At 60.9% G+C, this 18,518-nt stretch overlaps 4 protein-coding genes across 4 annotated transcripts; all 4 read left to right on the top strand.

Annotated features, from left to right (window-relative positions):
• Window positions 1-360: 360 nt before the first annotated feature.
• On the top strand, window positions 361-2,928 carry LMJF_31_0390 (putative calpain-like cysteine peptidase; the record flags this gene model as incomplete). The annotated part of the gene is made up of 1 exon (XM_001684972.1): window positions 361-2,928. The coding sequence occupies one exon, from the start codon at window positions 361-363 to the stop codon at window positions 2,926-2,928; it is 2,568 nt and encodes an 855-aa protein (XP_001685024.1).
• Window positions 2,929-5,810: 2,882 nt separating this feature from the next.
• Window positions 5,811-9,953, top strand: LMJF_31_0380 (conserved hypothetical protein; the record flags this gene model as incomplete). The annotated part of the gene is made up of 1 exon (XM_001684971.1): window positions 5,811-9,953. The coding sequence occupies one exon, from the start codon at window positions 5,811-5,813 to the stop codon at window positions 9,951-9,953; it is 4,143 nt and encodes a 1,380-aa protein (XP_001685023.1).
• Window positions 9,954-10,596: 643 nt separating this feature from the next.
• On the top strand, window positions 10,597-12,633 carry LMJF_31_0370 (conserved hypothetical protein; the record flags this gene model as incomplete). The annotated part of the gene is made up of 1 exon (XM_001684970.1): window positions 10,597-12,633. The coding sequence occupies one exon, from the start codon at window positions 10,597-10,599 to the stop codon at window positions 12,631-12,633; it is 2,037 nt and encodes a 678-aa protein (XP_001685022.1).
• A 1,682-nt stretch (window positions 12,634-14,315) lies between these two features.
• LMJF_31_0360 (hypothetical protein) lies at window positions 14,316-17,291 on the top strand (the record flags this gene model as incomplete). The annotated part of the gene is made up of 1 exon (XM_001684969.1): window positions 14,316-17,291. The coding sequence occupies one exon, from the start codon at window positions 14,316-14,318 to the stop codon at window positions 17,289-17,291; it is 2,976 nt and encodes a 991-aa protein (XP_001685021.1).
• Window positions 17,292-18,518: the final 1,227 nt, after the last annotated feature.

Below are 18,518 nucleotides of genomic sequence, written 5' to 3'. Positions count from 1 at the left end.
CGCTTATCCTTTTCTGTTGCTGTGACTTCCCGTGTATCTTTTCCTTTTTGTGTGCTGTCGTTTTCTCTTCGCTCCGCCTCTCGCCTCTCTCGCTCTTTCGCTCCCCCTCCATGTGCGCAGGAACCACTCCGCGCTCCCGCACGCATTTCGAAGACACAGCCACAGACACCGACAGGCAACAGAACATTTGACAGGAGCTGCAGAGGGGAAAAACGTATTCGTGCCTTACCCGCTGTCCCGTCCCTCGTCGCAGGACGGCGGGGGCCATGCTTTCGGCAATGGTGTACTGCCGTCACCCCCCCCCCTCCCAACGTCGTGCTGTGTCGTGCACGTCCGGGCTCTCGCTACCTCATCTCAGTCATGTACGTCTGCATCACTTCTGCTCTCCTCTCTCCATCTCTGGCGACTGCAGCTCTGGATGGTTGTTGTTTTGTGCTGGCAATATCACCGTCTCCATCACTGCATGAAGTTCACCCCCTCCCTGACACAGACACACACACACACACACACACACCTCCGCTGTTCACCCGTATTACCCCCCTTTCTTCCCCCATCAAGCAACAGCACGACAAGATGCCTGCTGCAACGGCCGAGCCGCAGCCGTTTGAGTTCCCACCGGGCTACGTGATGCCGCTGCCCACACGTCCGAGCAAGATGGACGAGGACACGCTGCACCCCGTGCGCGTGCCGACACCGCTGCCGGACTTGCTGCCGCGTAGCATGAAGGACATCCAGAAGATGCGTAACCTGCAGTCCGACGGAGACACAGCCAAGAAGTACGTGCCACCGCGCCGCGACCTGCCGCCGCCGTACGTGAACGACAGCGAGTGCGACGAATTCGAGGACAAGACGATTGACACGACCATCTTGAACATGTCGGAGAAAGACCGCACGAAGCGCATGGGCCATACCTACCAGTTAAACGGCCCCTCCGTTGAGGGCGACGTCACACCGGTCTTCGAGAACGGCCTGCTCTTCAAGGTTGTGACGCCAGATGGCTCTTGGTACTACTACAACGACACAGACAAGTACGAGATGCACGTGAAGTTCACCTTCGGCGCCAAGTCAGACCTGCAGCCTGGCGAAAAGGTCGACATGTACGTTATGGGCACAAGCGAACTGTCTGCCTCCCTCGTCGTCTTCCCTGGCGAGACGACGAAGCTGGTAGCCGGCAAGATCAACGGCTTCAAGTGCAGCGCCAAGGCGGTGCCACTGAACGACGACAAGCGCGACATCCTCTACGGCGAAGTCAACGACCGCATCGCTGAAGACCTGATGGACATGGCGCAGGCCATCGGCGTGCGTGAGGACGACCTGACAGAGGAGAAGGTGCTGGCGTACTGCGAGGAGAACGAGAAGCCGTACATCGACTGCGACTTCCGTCCGTGCGACTACTCGCTCTACCGTGCTGACGTGGACACGTACCTGCCGCGCTTCATCCCGTGGCACCGCCCCTCCACCTGGATCCCGGAGGAGCAGCTCACGGAGGTGCGCCTCTTCCGCCGCGACATCCTGCCGTCGCAGGTGACACACGGCTCCATCGGCGACACCTACCTCGTCTCCGCCATCGCTGCCCTGACCGACGCCAGCGGCGACCGACTGCACGACCTCTTCCGCCACCCGGTGAGTGCCGCCAACGGCAAGATCGAGCGTGCCCTCGGTGCCTACTGGGTCACGATAAACTTCAACGGCTGGTGGCTGCCGGTGCTGCTGGACGACTTCTTGCCTGCGACGCGTGACGGCCCCGAGTTCGCCCGGTGCGCGGTGGACATCCGGCGCTTGTGGGTGGCGCTGCTGGAGAAGACCTACGCGAAAGTGCACGGCTCCTACGCGAACATCGCGAGCGGCGATCCGCTGGAGCCGCTGTCGGAGTTCACCGGCTTCCCAGTGACGCGCTACGAGAGCTTCTGGGAGGATGCGCAGGGCGGCGACGACATGCTGTTTCAGGAGATGCTGTCTTACAACAGGATGGGACACTTGCAGGTGCTCTGCACCCCGTCCGACGGCGGCGAGGCGTTTGGCAACGCGAACGTCGTCAGCGCCAACCCGGAGCTGGAGGCGACGTACGAGAAAATGGGCCTCCTCCTGCACCATGGCTACGCGGTTCTGCAGACGGAGTACTTCGAGGACCTCGACCTCCGTCTGCTGCGCGTCCGCAACCCGTGGGGCAACGGCTCTGAGTGGACCGGCGCGTGGAGCAAGAACGACAAGCGCTGGAGCAAGTACCCGTCCGTGCGCAACGCGTGCTACCGGCACGGCGGCAGCCCGACGGATGCCGACCGCACGTTTTGGGTAGAGTGGAGTGACGCGCTCAAGATCTTCTCCGGCGGTGGCTGCTGCCACCTGCGCACTCCGTGGTTCGACTACCGCGTCCGTGGCGAGTTCGCTCAGGGCATCCCGACCGTCTCTTTCGAGGTCAACGTCTCCGCGCCGACGGAGGCCTACATCACTCTCTCGCAGGAGGACGAGCGCGACGACCCGTCGCTGGAGTACCATGCACTCCTGCTGAGCGTGTTCCGGCACAGCGGCAAAAAGGAGAAGCTGGACGCGACCAGCAACTCGCTTGTGGAGAAGCCGGACCGCCAGCTCAAGTTCAACTTCTCGCGCGACGTGGCGATGAAGTACACCTTTTTACCAGAGCACAGCCCGTACTTTGTCATCCCGCGCATCCACGACCCCAGCGTGACGAAGCCGTACGTGATGGGCCTCCTGTGCGACACGTACGTTGGCAACGGCATCAAGGTGGAGTTCAAGCGGGTGGACCGCAACTGCCGCATCTTCGCCAACATGCCATCCTTTGCGCAGACAGGAATGATGGAGGACACAGCGGCTGAGTACCAGATCCGCACTCCACGGCAGCCGATTGAGTGCATCGGGGAGGAGATCGTGGACGAGCGCCTGCGCGAGTTTGGCATCCTGGAGGAGTAGGCTGCAGAGAAGGACTTGATTGAATGGGTGGTAGCCGTATGTGGGCAGGAGCTGAGTCTCTGGCACGAGTGCTTCTTCTGCAGGGCAGCAGCCGAAGAAGTCGAAGGGACGTGTGGCGAGGCGTCTGTGTGCGCGGCGACCGATGCATACTTGTCAGTCTCGATGCGCATCCCTCGACCTTACCCGCCCACCTCCACAATCCATGGCCATCACAGCTGTACCGCGATCCTTTCTCCCTTCTTTTGAGCCGTCCTTCGTTTGGCCTGCCGCCTCCGCAACGCAGTGCTGCCACCTACTCGGACTCGCGCTGTTTTCATGTGGCTCCCCATCCCCACACCTAATGAACTCTTGCATGGGCACAAGCGAACTGTGCACACATACCCACACAAGCACTGTCCTTCGGTGTATTCGTCTGTGTGATGCTCACCACCTCTGCAGAGCTCCCTGTTTACCGAGAGCTTCATCCGTCTCTGGTGCTGCACGGGATAAGGCCGCGAGTGCGTGAGGAGGTTTACTGTTGTGTACTCGTCGACATATTGCCCACGCTTGCCTTCAACCTCTCTTCTCAGTTTTGCCTCCCACCCCCCCCTTCCCTCATCTGCATCGTCCTCACCGTTATCCTTCGTTTTTTTTTCGTTGTTGTTGTTGCTCGCTCGGCTCATGTCGCTGTGGCTCCCCGTGCGCTGTGCGCTGTGTGTGTGTTGGCCGGATGTTGAATGTCGACATGCAGACGTGCTCGCAGTCCCTCTCCTGCCCCCGCGACCCATCTGCCTTTTGGGCCTCGTTTATTCGTGCGTTTTCTTCCATCTTGTGGGGGGAGGAAAACCAGATGTGTGTGTGTATGTGTGTGTGTGTATGTGTGTGTATGTGTGTGTGTGTGTGCGTGCGGGCGAGCGCCAGCAACTTCTCGCTCTTGTGCGCACTTTTTGTTTGAAGAGGTGCGCTGTTGCTGTTGTTTCTGCTTTCGGGAACGCTAGACGGTGTTCTCAGCTGCTACGTTGCCGTCAGATCACTCCAGGAGGACAATGTTAGAGTGACCTATTCGGCACTTCAGCAAAGCTTCCTCCATATCTGTCCTCAGCATGCAGTCGAAGAAGATGAGAGAAGGTGGATTTCACGATGCTGTCAGGAGCGACACGGCAGCCGTCCCATCAGCGCGCCTTTGGAACCCTTTCACATCGCCTGTGTACACTGCGAATGGTCCGTTGGCCACTCTCCCTCTATCTCCTCAATCTCCATCTGCGCGCGTGCTGTGCACCTGGCTGCGTCGATAGTCTTCACGCGTGTTCTCCTTTCCCTCCTACAGCGTCATCAAACTCCTCAGTGCTCCCATTTTGGCTCCCACGCTTCCTCTTCTTTCGTCTTTGTTTTCTGGACCCCGTCAGTCGGTTATTATGTAGACGCACAATCATCGCCGAAACGACAGCAAAGTGGGAGCGGGAGCAGCGGCGACCAGCTCAGCCACACAACGGATTTTCTCTCTTTCCATCTGCATCACCTCTCGAGGCGAAATGGGGGATTTGTGGGGTGGCTACGCCAAGCGCTCATAGGCATCCAAGCAGACCCACAGAGGCGAACGCATGCATGAAGCGCTGCTGCTGCCGCCGTCGCTGAGCTGTTGCTGCTCATGTGTCGGCGCCATCTTCTTGCCTCCCTCTCTATCTTTTTTTCTTCGTTCACTTTCATTCTGTGTGCATTTCTTTCCATAGCTCTCTCTCTCTTTCTCTCTTCCGTTTTGTGTGCGCGTCACCGAATCTCTGTCTTGCTGCGATGATGTGTCGGCGTACATGTTTGGTGGTGTGTGTGTGTGTGGGGGGGGGCGGTGCCGTCTCCCCATCCCCACCCCCACCCCACGCTTGAGCTTACCTTTTTCTGTTTTCGTTCCTTCGGTTCCCACCCTCCTTGAATGACGTTTTATGAGCGCGCGCGTGTGTGTATGTGCTTACGTGAGGATACGCTCGCGTGCTTCCTGAGCTTCGAAGCAAGGCCAGACAACGACAGAAAACGTGAGGCGGCGCTAAAGGGAACTCGTCCTGTGGCAGAAGCGTGTCGGGAGCACATGTATGTCCCATGGGCGTTCTGCGCGTGTTCTACATCCATTCTGCGCCTCTTCTCTTTACGTGAGTAGGACGCTGGCTGCCCTCGAGCAGGGGCAAGCACTCGGATCGGTGCGTTGGGTGGAAATGCCTTCCTGTCTGCACCACGTCTTCTCGAATATCATTGCCCCTTTCTCCCTTTTGCTTTTCCTCTCGTCTTTCGTCCCTCGGCTTGCCCGGTGTCGTGACAGGATCTCGCGTGCGCCGTTCACTGTGCATCGCGTTATCCTAAGCGACGAAAACGAAGCTGGAGAGACGCATTCTCCGCCCCTATATTCTATACACGCACCACCGACTCCACTTTGTCCAGCGGATCAGCGGGCTGGTGTTTTTCAGTGAGTGAGGAGCCATCAGACGCGAAACGAGAGTCACGTGAACCTTCTTCAGGGAGCACAGGACTCGTAATTCGTTCATTGCTGCGTTGCTTTTCTCTCTCGCTCTCTCTCTCTGTATCGACCCGCGTCAGGAGCAGCGCAGCAGCCGTCGCGTCGCTTTTGTTTTCTCGACGGCGGGAGCTACCGCTGCAGAGGTCTGCCTTGCGCGAACGGTATCGTTGAATGTGCGTGGCATCTTGTGTGGGTGGCGGCGCCTCGTGTAATCGCTATAGCGCGCCACCTCTTCCACGTGCCGGCCGGACTGCCCCCTCCCTCTCTCCATTGACTGCAGTGTGGTGCATGCTGTGCTGCAGCGGCAGCAGGTGAAGGGCTCGGCACTGCGGTCTACATACAAGCGCGTACAAACACACCCGCACGATCTCCCGAGTCTTCTGCGAGTGATCACGTCATAATGCCCCGCAGCGTCCCCTCACCGAGAGGTTTGAGGACGAGTGGAAATGGTCCGGCAAACGCCTCACCTCGGTCAGCGCCCCTGACGTCGAGGGCATCATCGGTGAATGGGCCGCACTCGAGCTGCAGTGGACGGTACAGGAAGGGCAGCTCTGAATCCTCTGCGGACCGCCGCCGGCTTCGGCGAGCACGCGGCCGCTCGAAGAGGCCCTACACCGCACACGCCTGCCGCTTCTCTCCTTATCGGCCCCCCTCAGCCGCCATGTTGGACCCATTCCCCAATGCCAGCATCAACTCGCTCTGCGTTGTGGGGCTCTCCACGCTTTTGACGGTGCACCGCACCGGCGTTCGACTTTATCGGGAGCGACAGCTTCCTGCTCTGGCGCCGCCCTCGACGTTGAACATGCTTGCAAGCCGTCTCTCCAGCAACGCTGCCGTGCCCAGCGCATCGCCTGCTGCGGTGCCGCACGGCGTCTGCGAGGCGACAGGCGTGTTCGAGCTGATCGAAACGCGCCACGAGTTCCAGATTCTCGAGTCGTACCTGTGCGCGGCCATGCAACCGGTCCTTGTCAACGGCTCTCTCTTCCTCTCCAAGTGGAGTCGCTACTTCTGCGTCGCGTCCGGCAGCGACCGCATCGTGCACGGCGTGTCCGTCATGAGCAGCGGCGCGCACTTCTGCCTGAACCACACGCAGCACCAGACGAGCAAGGTAGTGTGCATGCAGTGCACGCAGCTTGCTCTCGAGCCGTGTCGCCCGTTCTCCCTGACACCGGCCGTGGTGAGCGTCGACGAGGTGGGCATGGTGGTGCTCTTCGACATTGAAAGGGAGGTGGCGTCCGTCCTGGAGCAGGCGCCGCTGTGGTATCGGCAGAGCGACGCGCGTCCGAGAGAAAAGGGGAAGGCTACAGGCCCTAGCGACGTCACGAATTCCACCAGGGATAGCGGCGGGCATGGCGGCAGCGGTCACTACCAGGCGCCTTTGCAGCAGCAACACCTCACGCCAGACGAGGAGGACCACATCTTGAACACGATCGAGAAGGCGGCCATGTCGGAGCGCGTCGTCTACCACCTCGAGCACGGCGTCGCCACGCGCGTCGCTCTCGTCGGTCCGTGTGTGGAGCTCTGCAACCGCTGCCACAACGCCTTCTCGCGGTCGACGTCGTCATCATGGGGGTACAAGCTGGTGAGCCTGTACCTCTGCTCGCGTGCACGAGACGTGCCCGCCGATGCGAGGCCACCAGAGCAGGTGGGCGACGGCGAAGGTGGCGGGGCGGCCGAGCTCAACGTGGTTCTTCTCAAGGTCCTGTGGGGTCCACGCCGCGCCTTTGTGCTGGAAGAGGTGCACCTCCTGCACGAGGTGGCACCGACGGACGTGTGCGATGTCGGCATCGCCATGAACTCCTCTCCATACCAGGTGGGCACGCCCTTGACGCTCTTGCTGGCGAGACCTGCGCTGGAGCTGTGGAAGTTGTGCGGGTGCACGGGAGACCTTATGGAGACGTGTCGGGTTTACACCGCCAACAGCGACGGCCCCCGCTGTGATTCTCGCCGTGACGCCTCGGAATGTTTTCTCCAGTGGGTCCCCCTCGGCCGCCACCGATTAGTAGTCGAGAAAGCCACAGAGAGCGAGGAGGAGAATTCTTGGTTCTGCACGGTGGCAGTGACGAACAATGACACAGTGCTGCTGCTTGGCAGCGCACCGATGCCTGTGGATCACGATGCGCTGGGGGAGACGGCACTGGCTGCCGCATCTCCTGCCGGTGATCAAGGTAGTGGCACCACGAGGAAAGAGCCGGTGGCGGAGTCGTTCAAGGACACGGACCTGGAGGCCTGGCTGGATGACATCAGCGTCCCTGCTTCGCGGTCGTCCTCGTCGCCGGCGGCAGAGAGCGGCTCAACCGCCCCTGCAGCCGCAAACGGTGCTGGGGCACCAGCCGCGGAAAGTACGGTCACGGACGACAATGGCGACAACGACGACGTCTCAGCTGCCCGTCACGCCGTTACTTTTCCGTACACAGTACTGATGGAGCTGTACGCCCCTCAGAGGTCCTACAGCAGCCGCACGCGTGAGAGCGCGTCTGCCGTCTCGACAGTGGTGCTGTCTGTGGTGCCAGACTGGACGGCAAATCGCCTGCTGCTCTTCATGGATGACCAGGAGACGCTGCTGAGCGTACCGCTACCGTTTCTGGAACGAGTGGGTACCCTCACCGACACCAAGCAGCACGAGGTAGACGGTCGCGAAGGGACTGACCTTACCGCGGGGCCTTCTATCCCTACGAGCGGAGTGGATGATTTACTGCCCTCGACGTCGACTGCCCAAGACCATCACGCCGCATCGCAGGAGACTCGACCAGGCGGCATGATACAGTACTTCAAGAGCGCCTCGACGCAGCTCTGGGGCCCATCCGCACCTTCACACTTTGTGCACTTGGACGCCTCGGGCGGAATGGTCACCAGAGCCCCACCATTCCTGAATGCGCCACCGACGGAGTCGCAGACGTCTCCAGCAGCCGACCGCGCAGCGGCACAGTCCTCAGAGGCGGCGGCGGTGTCATCATCCGCTACCGCCGCAGCCGGCAGCCGCGAGTCGTACCGCTTCTTCAGCTTAACACGCCCGCTGATGGCCGCCTTCTTTTATCTGTCAGGCGAGCACGAAGAGTCAGCGTCGCCGGCCGTCGTGGAGGCGCCACTCAAGGACTCAGTGTCGAGTGTGACGGGCGACGCGAAAGTTTCTGACAGCGCACTCTCTGTGCCGCCGATGCAGCAGGCCGGCAATCGTGCCATCGGCTCTCCTCCTCCGTGTCCCTCGCCTCTAGCTGTCTCTGCTGCTGGTCAACGCAGCGGCATTCAGCACCGCTACCGCCGCGGCTCCTCGTCGGAGAGCAGCAGAGCCGGGAGCTCACGCTACCGCCGCACACACAAGCCGCAGTGCATAGGCGACGGCGCACCTGCGAGCTCTGCGGTAGCCGCGCACACTGTCATCATCGAAGAAGGCGCCGCGGCGCGGGCGTCATACATATCAGCGCAGATAGCACTTTTGAAGGAAGAGTCCAAGGCGCGGAGCGGCAGTCGCACCCCAGAGACTGGGGTCGTTGCTGACGAGGACCACGGCGCACAACACGAGCCCGCCACGACCGTGTCACAGTGGCAGTATGCACTGCACCGCGTCGCCGAAGTGGAGGAGTCGCTGGAACGCAACGCGTTGCTTTACGCATGGAAGGATGGGCACAATGATCTGTACATCCGCTTCTCGGTAGAGCTGGACGAGCTGCGGCAGCGGGAGGCGGCCGACGAGGAGGACGGCCGCGCAGGCTCTCTTTCACCAAGGGGCGAGACCGGTTCCATCTCGCCTGATGCGTCGAAGCACAGCCGCGGGACAGTCAGGCCACGCTTGACCCTCTGCCGACCAGCAGACGTGGAGGACGGCGTTCACTCAATGGGCTTTCTCTCGCAGTACAACGCTGTCGTGCACAGGCGTGCCGCAACAGCGAGCTACGGCAACTGTTTCGACTTCAGCTCGTACTTTGTGACCCTACAAGTGCCGCAACACCTGCTGGACGTTCAGGAGCGAGACAAGTACCGGTTGGAGCTGGAGGACCTGCGCCTGCGGCAGGCCAGGGACTTGGCGAGCCTTCACCCCTACGACATGGTGACCATTTTCCAGAACGAAGAGCGGGCATCTGCCAAGGATGCAGCATGGCGGCTGCACGCCACCTTCCCCTACGACGACGCGCAAGACGGGCATGCCGTCGACCTGCAGCAGCTCAACCGCACTGCCGTAAGAGACCCCGCTGCGGCCGCGGCGCTGGAGTGGCGGTGGGCCGATGCCTCGGAGGCGAGGGCGTGGTCCGACGCACACAATTTTGCGCGAAGCTCTACAAACCGTGTCAGGAGTCTCGTCAAAGAACTGAAGGACTGGGAAGTGGGTCCGTGGACCTACGCCACGCGCTGGCCGTCCAGAGAGGAAGAGCTGCGAGGCGATCACGGCTTCATCTGGAGCACTTCAGAGGCCCCTGAGCACACGTGTCGTCGTCGCCGACTTACCCGCCTTCGTGTCAGCATTGCGGAGCTGAAGCGCGAGACTGAGCTCATGGCGTCTCATCAGCGAGAGCTGGAGGAGCTGCGAGAGGCGCTGGGGTTGTAGTCAGGAGGCGACGAGCAACGAAAGGGACTGCGGGAGCTATTGACTCCGTGGAGGCAGCTGACCCAGTGATGCACGCGTGTGCAAATGGGGGAGGGAAGAGCTAAGTGGGCTCATCGGACGGATGTGTCCCCGTCTCGCTGACTCCGTCGTTTTGTGTTGGCTCTCTGCTAATCTTTGCCGTCGTCGTCGCCTCGCGTGTCTTTCTCCCCCCTGCCTCTGTCTGTCGTGTGCGCTCCGCTGCACGTGCTCTTTCACGAGCTGCTGTGGTTGTTTCGCCTCTCCTCTCATCCTCTTCTTTGTTTTTGATGTTCTCATAGCCGCAGAACTCGCTGTATGCGATGGGGGCTGTTGAAGTAGACGGCGGCAACGCACAACAACCGGTGTCCACCTCCCCGCTCCACAGATACACGCACATACACATCTGCACAAATACCTGATCGTTGAGAACACGCTCGGCTGCGCAGGTGACCAATCCGTTGTGGTGTCTTGGGTAAGTCGATTCTACGGCTTCTCTTTCTCTGTCCTCCCTTCCTCTCCTCTTCGTGGCGTGCACGCGTCCCTGCCGCTTGCTCGTCTCTCTCGTCTCTCTCTCTGTGCGTGTGTGTGTGTGTGTGTGCACGCGAAAGACTGCTCTTCACCGGTCATGCGGCACACGTGTCATCTCTTCGCCGGGTCTGTGCTCGATGCGCCATCGCTCGAGTTGCGCAGGACAGCTCGACGAGTAGCGCATGCTGAGACCCGCCGCCTGCGGGAGAAGAAAGCGGTAACAAACCCCTACCACAAGGAGCAGTACATCAGTGCGTTTCTCGAGGCGCACAGCACAGCGCTGGTGCATCGGCACGTCGTGTCCACGTCTGCCAGTGCCAAGCACATCGAGAAAACCCCCGCGACGGCCCTTAGCGCCGCCCAGGAACTGACGACCCTGGCGCAGGAGCTAGACGCGCGTTATGCTACTCATGGCTCCCCGGCAAGGTTGGCCCGCTCAAGCGCTGAGGCGTTGTCCGCTGACAACACCACTAGGCTGAGCATCAGCTCTCTCCCGCACACTCCTGGCATCATGTTTGGTGCGTGGCGCAGCACCAACGGTGGAGACACGCGTCTGCGACAGCGCCTGCGCTCGGCTGATGTGATGCGGCACTGCGTGATCCGCGAATCCCGCACACCACCATCCCTCTCGCCGGAGGTGATCGAGCGGATGCTGCCGCCGCGGCTTCCGGCGCCAGCGCAGCGCTTAATGGTCTACTTAAAATCCGAGCGCTTCCAGCGGATTCCGGGTCCGGAGACCTGTGATCGACTAGAGTCTCTTCTCTCGGCGGCTCTGCGTGCCCTTCATTACTCACACGAGCTGCAGCGAGCCGTTGCCCTCTACGCCGTTCTGTGTCTCAGCACCTTCAGGGACTGGCACATGGCCTCTGCCATTGTGGTGTCTCTGGTGCATCGGTGGTCGACACTAGTTGCGCTGTCCGGTATGAGCTCGTCTGAGTTGATGAAGGCTGTGCACGAGGACCGCTCGCACATAATCGCACTGTTCCTGGAGACTGTGCGCTTCAGCAGCTTGAGGCCCTCCTTCACTGCACCGTCCTTGGACGAGCTGGATAAGGTGTGTGTGGAACTACACAAGCCGTTTGAGGAAGTGGATACTAGCGCGATTGCATGTTTCACGCACGCAGGCGGATCTCTCGACGATAACGGCACGAAGCGCAACGGCACTGCTGCTGCCTTCTCGCCTCGCTGGAACCCTGTCGTGTCGGCACCGCTGCTGTCGGTAATGGGTTTGCACAGGCTCAACGACAGCCGGTTTTCCGGAAGTGAAACAGCGAAAATGAAGTCCCTGGCGGAGCGTTTCTGCCTGCATCGATCTCGTCCCTCTCCGTCACCATCTGCACCTGCGCTGGCTTCCGGGCCAGCGTACATGCCTGCCTTAGCGTGGGGTGAGTATCTGCGGGCGCTGCACCGCTGTGGCGCCTCCTTGGCGGAGATGCAAGAGGCAACAGATCGCATCACGGACAAGGCCTGCACGCGCCATGCCGACTCGCTTCTCACCAGCACACACGTGTGGAACGCATACCTCGCCTGCAGCCCGGGCAGCCACGCCAAAGAGGTTTATGAGAAGAATCTGCGCGCCTACAAGGTGAGAGAAACGCCCGCCACCACGGCAGCGGTCATGATCGCGCTTCTGCGGGAGGGAACGGCAGAGAGCCGCGCCGAGGCCCGTACTCTGTGGAAGCGCCTCCAGCACGTGCACGTATCCGGCAAGATGGTCCCGCACACCAGCAGCACATTGACAGCCTATATTCGACTGCTGGAGGCGGAGGGCCAGGCAGACGCGCTCTTGGGGCTTCTTACCTCTTTTGAGGGGCTGTACGAGCCGTTTGGCGTGGCGCCGGAGTCGTTTTCACGAGCGGTGAAGGCGGTACATCAGCGGGGCCGTGGCGGTTCCAGGACCGCAAGGGGCCTCGATCTCCTTGCCCATGTCTGCCACGCACACCCCTTCCTCGTACCACCACTCGTGCGCTACACTATGGTGCAGGCAATTGAGCAGACGACGACGGCCGCTGCATCTGCGAAAGTCGCTGTGACGGGCCACAATGGCAGAGTGGAGGCCTCGCTCCCTATCGCATGTCCATTTGCGGCAGCAGCGCTTGAGTTCTCTGCGGAGAACCTCGCCGCGACACTCTAATTGGGCACCGTCAGATGCGATTGCGGACGTTGATACGCGGCGGATGAGTGCCGCTCCCATGCGCTGCGCGTGCCCGATTTCTCCTCTTTGCCCTTCACACGCAATCAATGGATTTTACAGCGGTAAAGCGAGACCCTCCCGCTCCTATAGCTCTCCGTACTGTGTAGCGCTATCCTGCTCTCGTAATATGCCCTGTTGCCCTCCCCCCTCCTCCCCCCGTAGCGAGGATCGTCTCTCTTGCGTGCATGCGTGCCGAATGTACGCACATCGCTGTCCTACGGGCGCCCGATTTCTTTCACGCAGCGTATGCGTGTGGCGTGTTCGCCTCACCAGCCTACAGGCATGGGTGTGTCACAGCCACACCGTCTACTACCTCCCCCTCCCCCTCTCTCTTTCTCTCTCTCGCCGACATCGCCGGCGTTTGTTTCGTACAGGTCGCCGACTCGTCTCTGTTTCTGTGTAAAGAACCACTTTGCTGCTGTCTGGGTTTTGGCCTCCTTGAAGCGGCACAGACACGGTGTGCCGTGGTGGCCCATTTTCCCTCGGAAGGTCGATCATTGAGGGGCGAATACGCGGATCCAGTGGGGTCGACGCTACTTCTGCTACGCTGGTGAATGTCAGCACTAGCATCGTGCGGCTCCTCTTCGTCTCTGTAGAGACTCTCACTGCATTGGCGAGCCCCTCACATAGCGGGAGGAAGAGGGAGGGAGAGAAACCCATCTTGCCCCAGCGTCCAGCGCATCCCCGCACGTACACATACGCTCACCCCATCGTCTGTACAAGGCAGCACACACACACACACGCAAGAACACTTCAGCACGGTGCGTTGTGGATCTCTGCCACACGCAAGTGCCGCTTTACACCGTTCGTCTTCGCTCACGGCTGCTTCGGCTTCTTTTATCGTCTCGCCCCCTCACACCTTGTGGCGAAGAAGGGGTCACAACAAACGCCTCTGTGCAACGCGCCGAGCTCACTGGCTGCTGCTTTAACCTCTGCACACCTCCAAAGCATCGAGATTCACCGACGTCTCCCTGCACAACGTAGAGCGCCAAGAGACACACAAGCACCCACGTGGGAGTGGGAAGAGGCGAAGACGTGAGGTACACCGAGAGAGAGGGGAGCAGACAGACGGCGATAGGGCCCCATCATCCTCGCTGCTGCTGCCGCACTGTCTCGTGCGCATCCTTTCTCCACGTTTTCACGGGCCCACCTCATCGTAGGGAGACGGTGTGATGCGCTGTCGACAAGCAGCGGCAAGGCGAAGTGCTATAAAATCGACTCTTTTCCTCTTCTTCTTTTTCGCTCGCCCTCGCCAGCACTGACCATCTTGGCGCGTGCGTGCGTGTGTACGTGGTGGTGTGTCAGCGTCCCTTAGCGGCACTGGCGCACACACACGCACACACACACACACACACACACCACTGCGCTGCGGAGGGGTTACCTCCACACGCGGACCACGTCGAGAGGGAGAGAAACATACGGACGGCGGCGACGGAAACGTGCAAAGTGCCTCTGTCCCCGTCGCATTGGTACCCCCGTCTCTCGCTGCGACGGCCGATCAACGACGACTGGTGCTCCTCGAACAGCGTAGTGCGCCGCCAACGCACTTCTCCTGAACCTTTTCTGGGCTTTCCGCGTGGTGTTGCACACGCACGACGGAGTGCGCGCGCGCGTACGCGGGGATGTTTCAATGCCCCCGTGAACATGCGGCAGCACTGAAGGAGGTGAAGCGGACGGTGGGGATCAACCACAGCTACCTCGACGGGTGGATTTATCTCTTCCTCGCCAACAAAAAATTCGATGTTGCGGAGACGGTCGCCAAGCTGGAACGGCGCGATGATATGGAGCGCACGGTATTTGCCAAGTACACGATGACGGACAGTCTGCGCAAGTCGATGCGGGCGGGCATTGTGCAGTACATCGGAAGGGATAAAGAAGGGCATTCGGTGCTCTACTTCAACACCGCGCGCGACAGCCCCAAGGCGGAGCAGCGGCCGGAGCGGCAGGCGAACATGGATATGTTCCTCAGCTGGTGTGTGCGCTGCCACCGAAAGAACCCGACGGCGATGGTGACGTGGCTCATCAATCAAGAAAACGCTTCGATGCTTCGCAACACGGACCTGATCTTCCAGAAGGAGATGGCACTGCGCATCAGCAAGTTCTTCCCTGGCGTCGTTTCCCGCATGTTCATCTGCAACATGAGTAGTGCGCTGACGTTCGTAGTGAAGCCGCTGCTACGGCAGCTGCCCAAAACGATCAGCGACTGCATCTTTCTCCTCTCCGCGAGTGACATCAGGAAGGGCGAGCTGCTGAAGCGCATCGACGCGAACGTGCTGCCGCTAGAGATGGGCGGGCGCAACGACTGCGACCACCCGCCAAACTACGAGCGCTTCGCGACGACCATCGAGTCGTACTTTGACCGCTGCATCAGAGCCCTCAACAAGGGCATCTCCATCAAAGAGATGGAGGTGATGGAGGAGTTCGGCGTCGACAAGGACGGCGCGCCCGTCGCTCTAGCAGGTGACGGTGCGGCCGCAGGGTACGGTAGCCCCACATACCTTTCCAACGGCTCAGCTGTCATGAGACATGCGGAGGCGTACCGAGGCATGTCCACTTTTCGGTCGGCCATGCCCACGACGGCCAGCGAGGAGATGCTCGACTTCGCCATCATGCAGGACCCTTGCGCCGTGTCGGTGGATGCGGAAAGGCGGAGGATTACAGTTCAGAGCGCTGTCCGGCCAGACCGAGAAGGTTTGCCTCTCACGTCGCCCACAAGCGACACCACTGCCATCGCCTGCAACACGTCGTTCGCGTCACTGCCGACGGCCCCGCCATCGCTCCTTAACCACGTGTCAAGCTCTGAGTTCTTCGAGTGCGTTAGCGAGCCGGGTGAATCCATGGAGGATTTTCCCGACGCTACCATCACGAGGGAAGGGCTGTACTGCGTGCACCTCAACTCGATTGAGGAGTTCTCATACTCGGCGGTGTTGCGCAAGGCGTTTGCGCAGGGCCAGGGCGGTGGCGGCGCCATCGCAGAGCAGCAGGATGCATGTCTCCGTGACTGGATCTCCTTCCGCTGCCGCTGCGTGGAGCTGATGCCAAAGCTGGAGCACTTCTTGGAGGCACTGCGACTGGGTGCACTGCTGCCAGCAGACGAAAGGGAGCTGACCACCCAGCTGCGCCGCTGCAGCCACTTCATGCTGAACCTCTTTCCACAGACGCGACAGACGTTGCCCTTTCCTTTGTTGGACTGGTACGCGGCGGGGCCGACGGCGCGCCACCGCAGTGCTGATGCCGCCGCAGCCTCGTACACGGGCAAGAAGGAGGCGGCATTTCACACAGTCGTAGACCCGTTTGCTGTGAACCCGCGGCGGCTGGCGTTCCGGCTAGACTGCACCTCTCCCGACAATGTCCTTCTCTCTGCTCAGGCCGGCGCTATCGAGTTTGTGGAGAACTGGGATGACTTGATTGCAGTAGACGAACGCAAGAAGCGGGTGGTGCGCCGCCTTCTCCTGACGTGGCCTCCGCAGACAGATCGCTGCACCTTCGAGGAGCAGCTCCACGTGAGAGCGCGCCAGCTGTGGGCGCAGCTCACACCGCTGTTCCGCGCCTACATCGAGGCCAAGGTGGGCATCTCCATCGCGGAGTTCATCCAGCACTACGGTCTGCTCGTGCCGGGTGGCCGCATTGATGAGACGGCGGAGTGGTACCGGCTGCTTTTTTCGGCGGTGCTGCAGTACCGCGAGCTGCACCGCCGCAATTGGCTCTTCTACGTCTTCCCCCCACCGAGGCATGCCGGCACGAGAGCAGACGAGCCGCCAACGATGGAGAGGCTCTTGCAGGCTCGCGGGGACACCGGCGCGGATGTGCAGGCCGTGATATCGCTCATGACGCTGGTGGAGCAGTCACTGCGCTACACCACCGATCAGCTGCGCACGAACGGCGCCGGCGGTGCCGTGGCGACGCGCACTATTGTGGAGCGCTATATTGAGGCGAGCAAGGCAAAGGTCTACATCCCGTACGATACGCAGCGCTCCGGTGTGCTGCCCAGCGAGAGCATCGCGCAGTACAAGCTGGCCGCAGCGACGTGCCTGAAGAACGTGGAGGCGCCGCTGCAGGAGTTTCTCTTCACGATGGTGAGCCTGACAGTGCTCAAGCAGGAGTACCCGCCCGACATGACCAAGGGGGAGATCATGTCGGGCCTGCAGCTAGCCAAGACAGAGAGCGAGGCGCACATCCAGGAGCGCCGCCAGCACCAGCGTGTTGCCATCTCCTTTGCACGTATCTGCTCCGAGCTGCAGGGCAGCTTTGGCCATGATATCCACAACTTGCTGCCGATATATTCCGCAGCAGGCATGCAGGCGGACGGGTACGCACTAGGGCTGGAACTACTGCTGGCTGTGGCCATTCTGAGATGCGGGCGGGACAGCGACGGCAGCAGTGGACTTGACGGGGCGTCCTCGTCGACCCCGGCTGACATTATGCCTGCGGCAACCGCCTTTAGCGAGGACGATAGCTCGACAGGGGGCGTTGACGCCGCGGTGCGTGATGCAGCAGCGCCTCCCTCTCTGGACGTCGAGTCTTTGCGGGAGACACTGAACGAGATGAGCCACCCCGCGTCCCGACTTGCATCCCTCAAGCGGATGTACATCTTCTGACACACGGTGCGCGCTTTTGTGGCTGAGTTCCCTGTCTCCTAGCTGCCAGGCGTATGTCCGCCTGATGGCGTGGCGATGCATGTCTGAATGCCACGGCGTGCAGTCGCGACGGAGCAGGAGGCGTGGCGTACGCGTTGTCCGCCCTCTTTGACTCGCGTCGCTTTCTCTCGCTGCCACACTGTCCAGAGCGAAGCCTTGATCGCCCCCTCCTCCTGTTCGTATCCGCTACTCACTTGCATGCTCATCAACGGCTACAGAGCTTTCAGTACCGTTGTTGCACACACTACAGCGCACGGTATGTCCGTTTTCCTATTCAGCGTGTTCATCCTCTGCCGTACAACCTAAGGTCCGCTCCAACCCACCCCCGCCCTGCGCTCGCGGGGCCCATCGTGTGGCGCATAGCGGCCGTAGACACGTGTTACAGCAGTGCGCCGCCTCGTTCATGTGAGTACGGCCTCTGCCTCGAACTCTACCCACCACGGCCGCCTCGCAGGTATCGCCTCACAGCCCCCATTCTCCACACGTGCCGGTCGCTACCCCTTGTGCATCTCTATCTCTGTGGTGGCCCAGGCTCTCCACACGAGTTGGCAGTGCAAGGGCCGGGGGTAACATATACCTTCGAGTCGCGCGGACACTCTGCCTAATCCTATGGATGGCACAAGCCTGTTTACTCGCAGGTCGCTCCGATGCAACGTCATCCAGGACCTGACCGCCAACATCAGTAGCGATACACCGCTCGAACCCGCCCTCCCACACACACACACACACACACACACACACTCTACATTGTAGGTGTCGGGCCTTGTCACCACCAGAGGTGGTTTGACATGTTGCAGGGGATAAGGTAGGGACTGCCTGTCTTTCCCACCGGGTGGCTGCACTGGGCCCTGAGCTAGCACGCTGCGGTGCCCTCGCGTCACCAGGAATGAGCAGATTGGGAGGAAAGCAAATGGGCACACGAGAGGAAGCTCTCTCCCCCTGCCCCTCTCTGCTTTCATTCCAGCACTTTTCCGACCGTGTGGCGACGCGCGCGGCCTCTCGCTCGTGCCACCGCTTCTCGGTGTGGTGCTGCTCTCTTTCTTGGTCCCTTCTGTCCAGGGACGCAAGGATATCACTCCCCATGATGATGTCTTTGGACTCTCCCCTCTCCACGTTTGCACTTCTTGCATCGAGAGATATATTTGCGCGCGTCCGAACACCTCCTCTGTTCTCTCCGCTAGTAAACAA

This window comes from Leishmania major, chromosome 31 (assembly GCF_000002725.2).
Source record: "Leishmania major strain Friedlin complete genome, chromosome 31".
Lineage (NCBI taxonomy): Eukaryota > Euglenozoa > Kinetoplastea > Trypanosomatida > Trypanosomatidae > Leishmania > Leishmania major.
The sequence above is the reverse complement of the archived record's forward strand: the minus strand, read 5'-3'. Positions and strand labels throughout refer to the sequence as shown.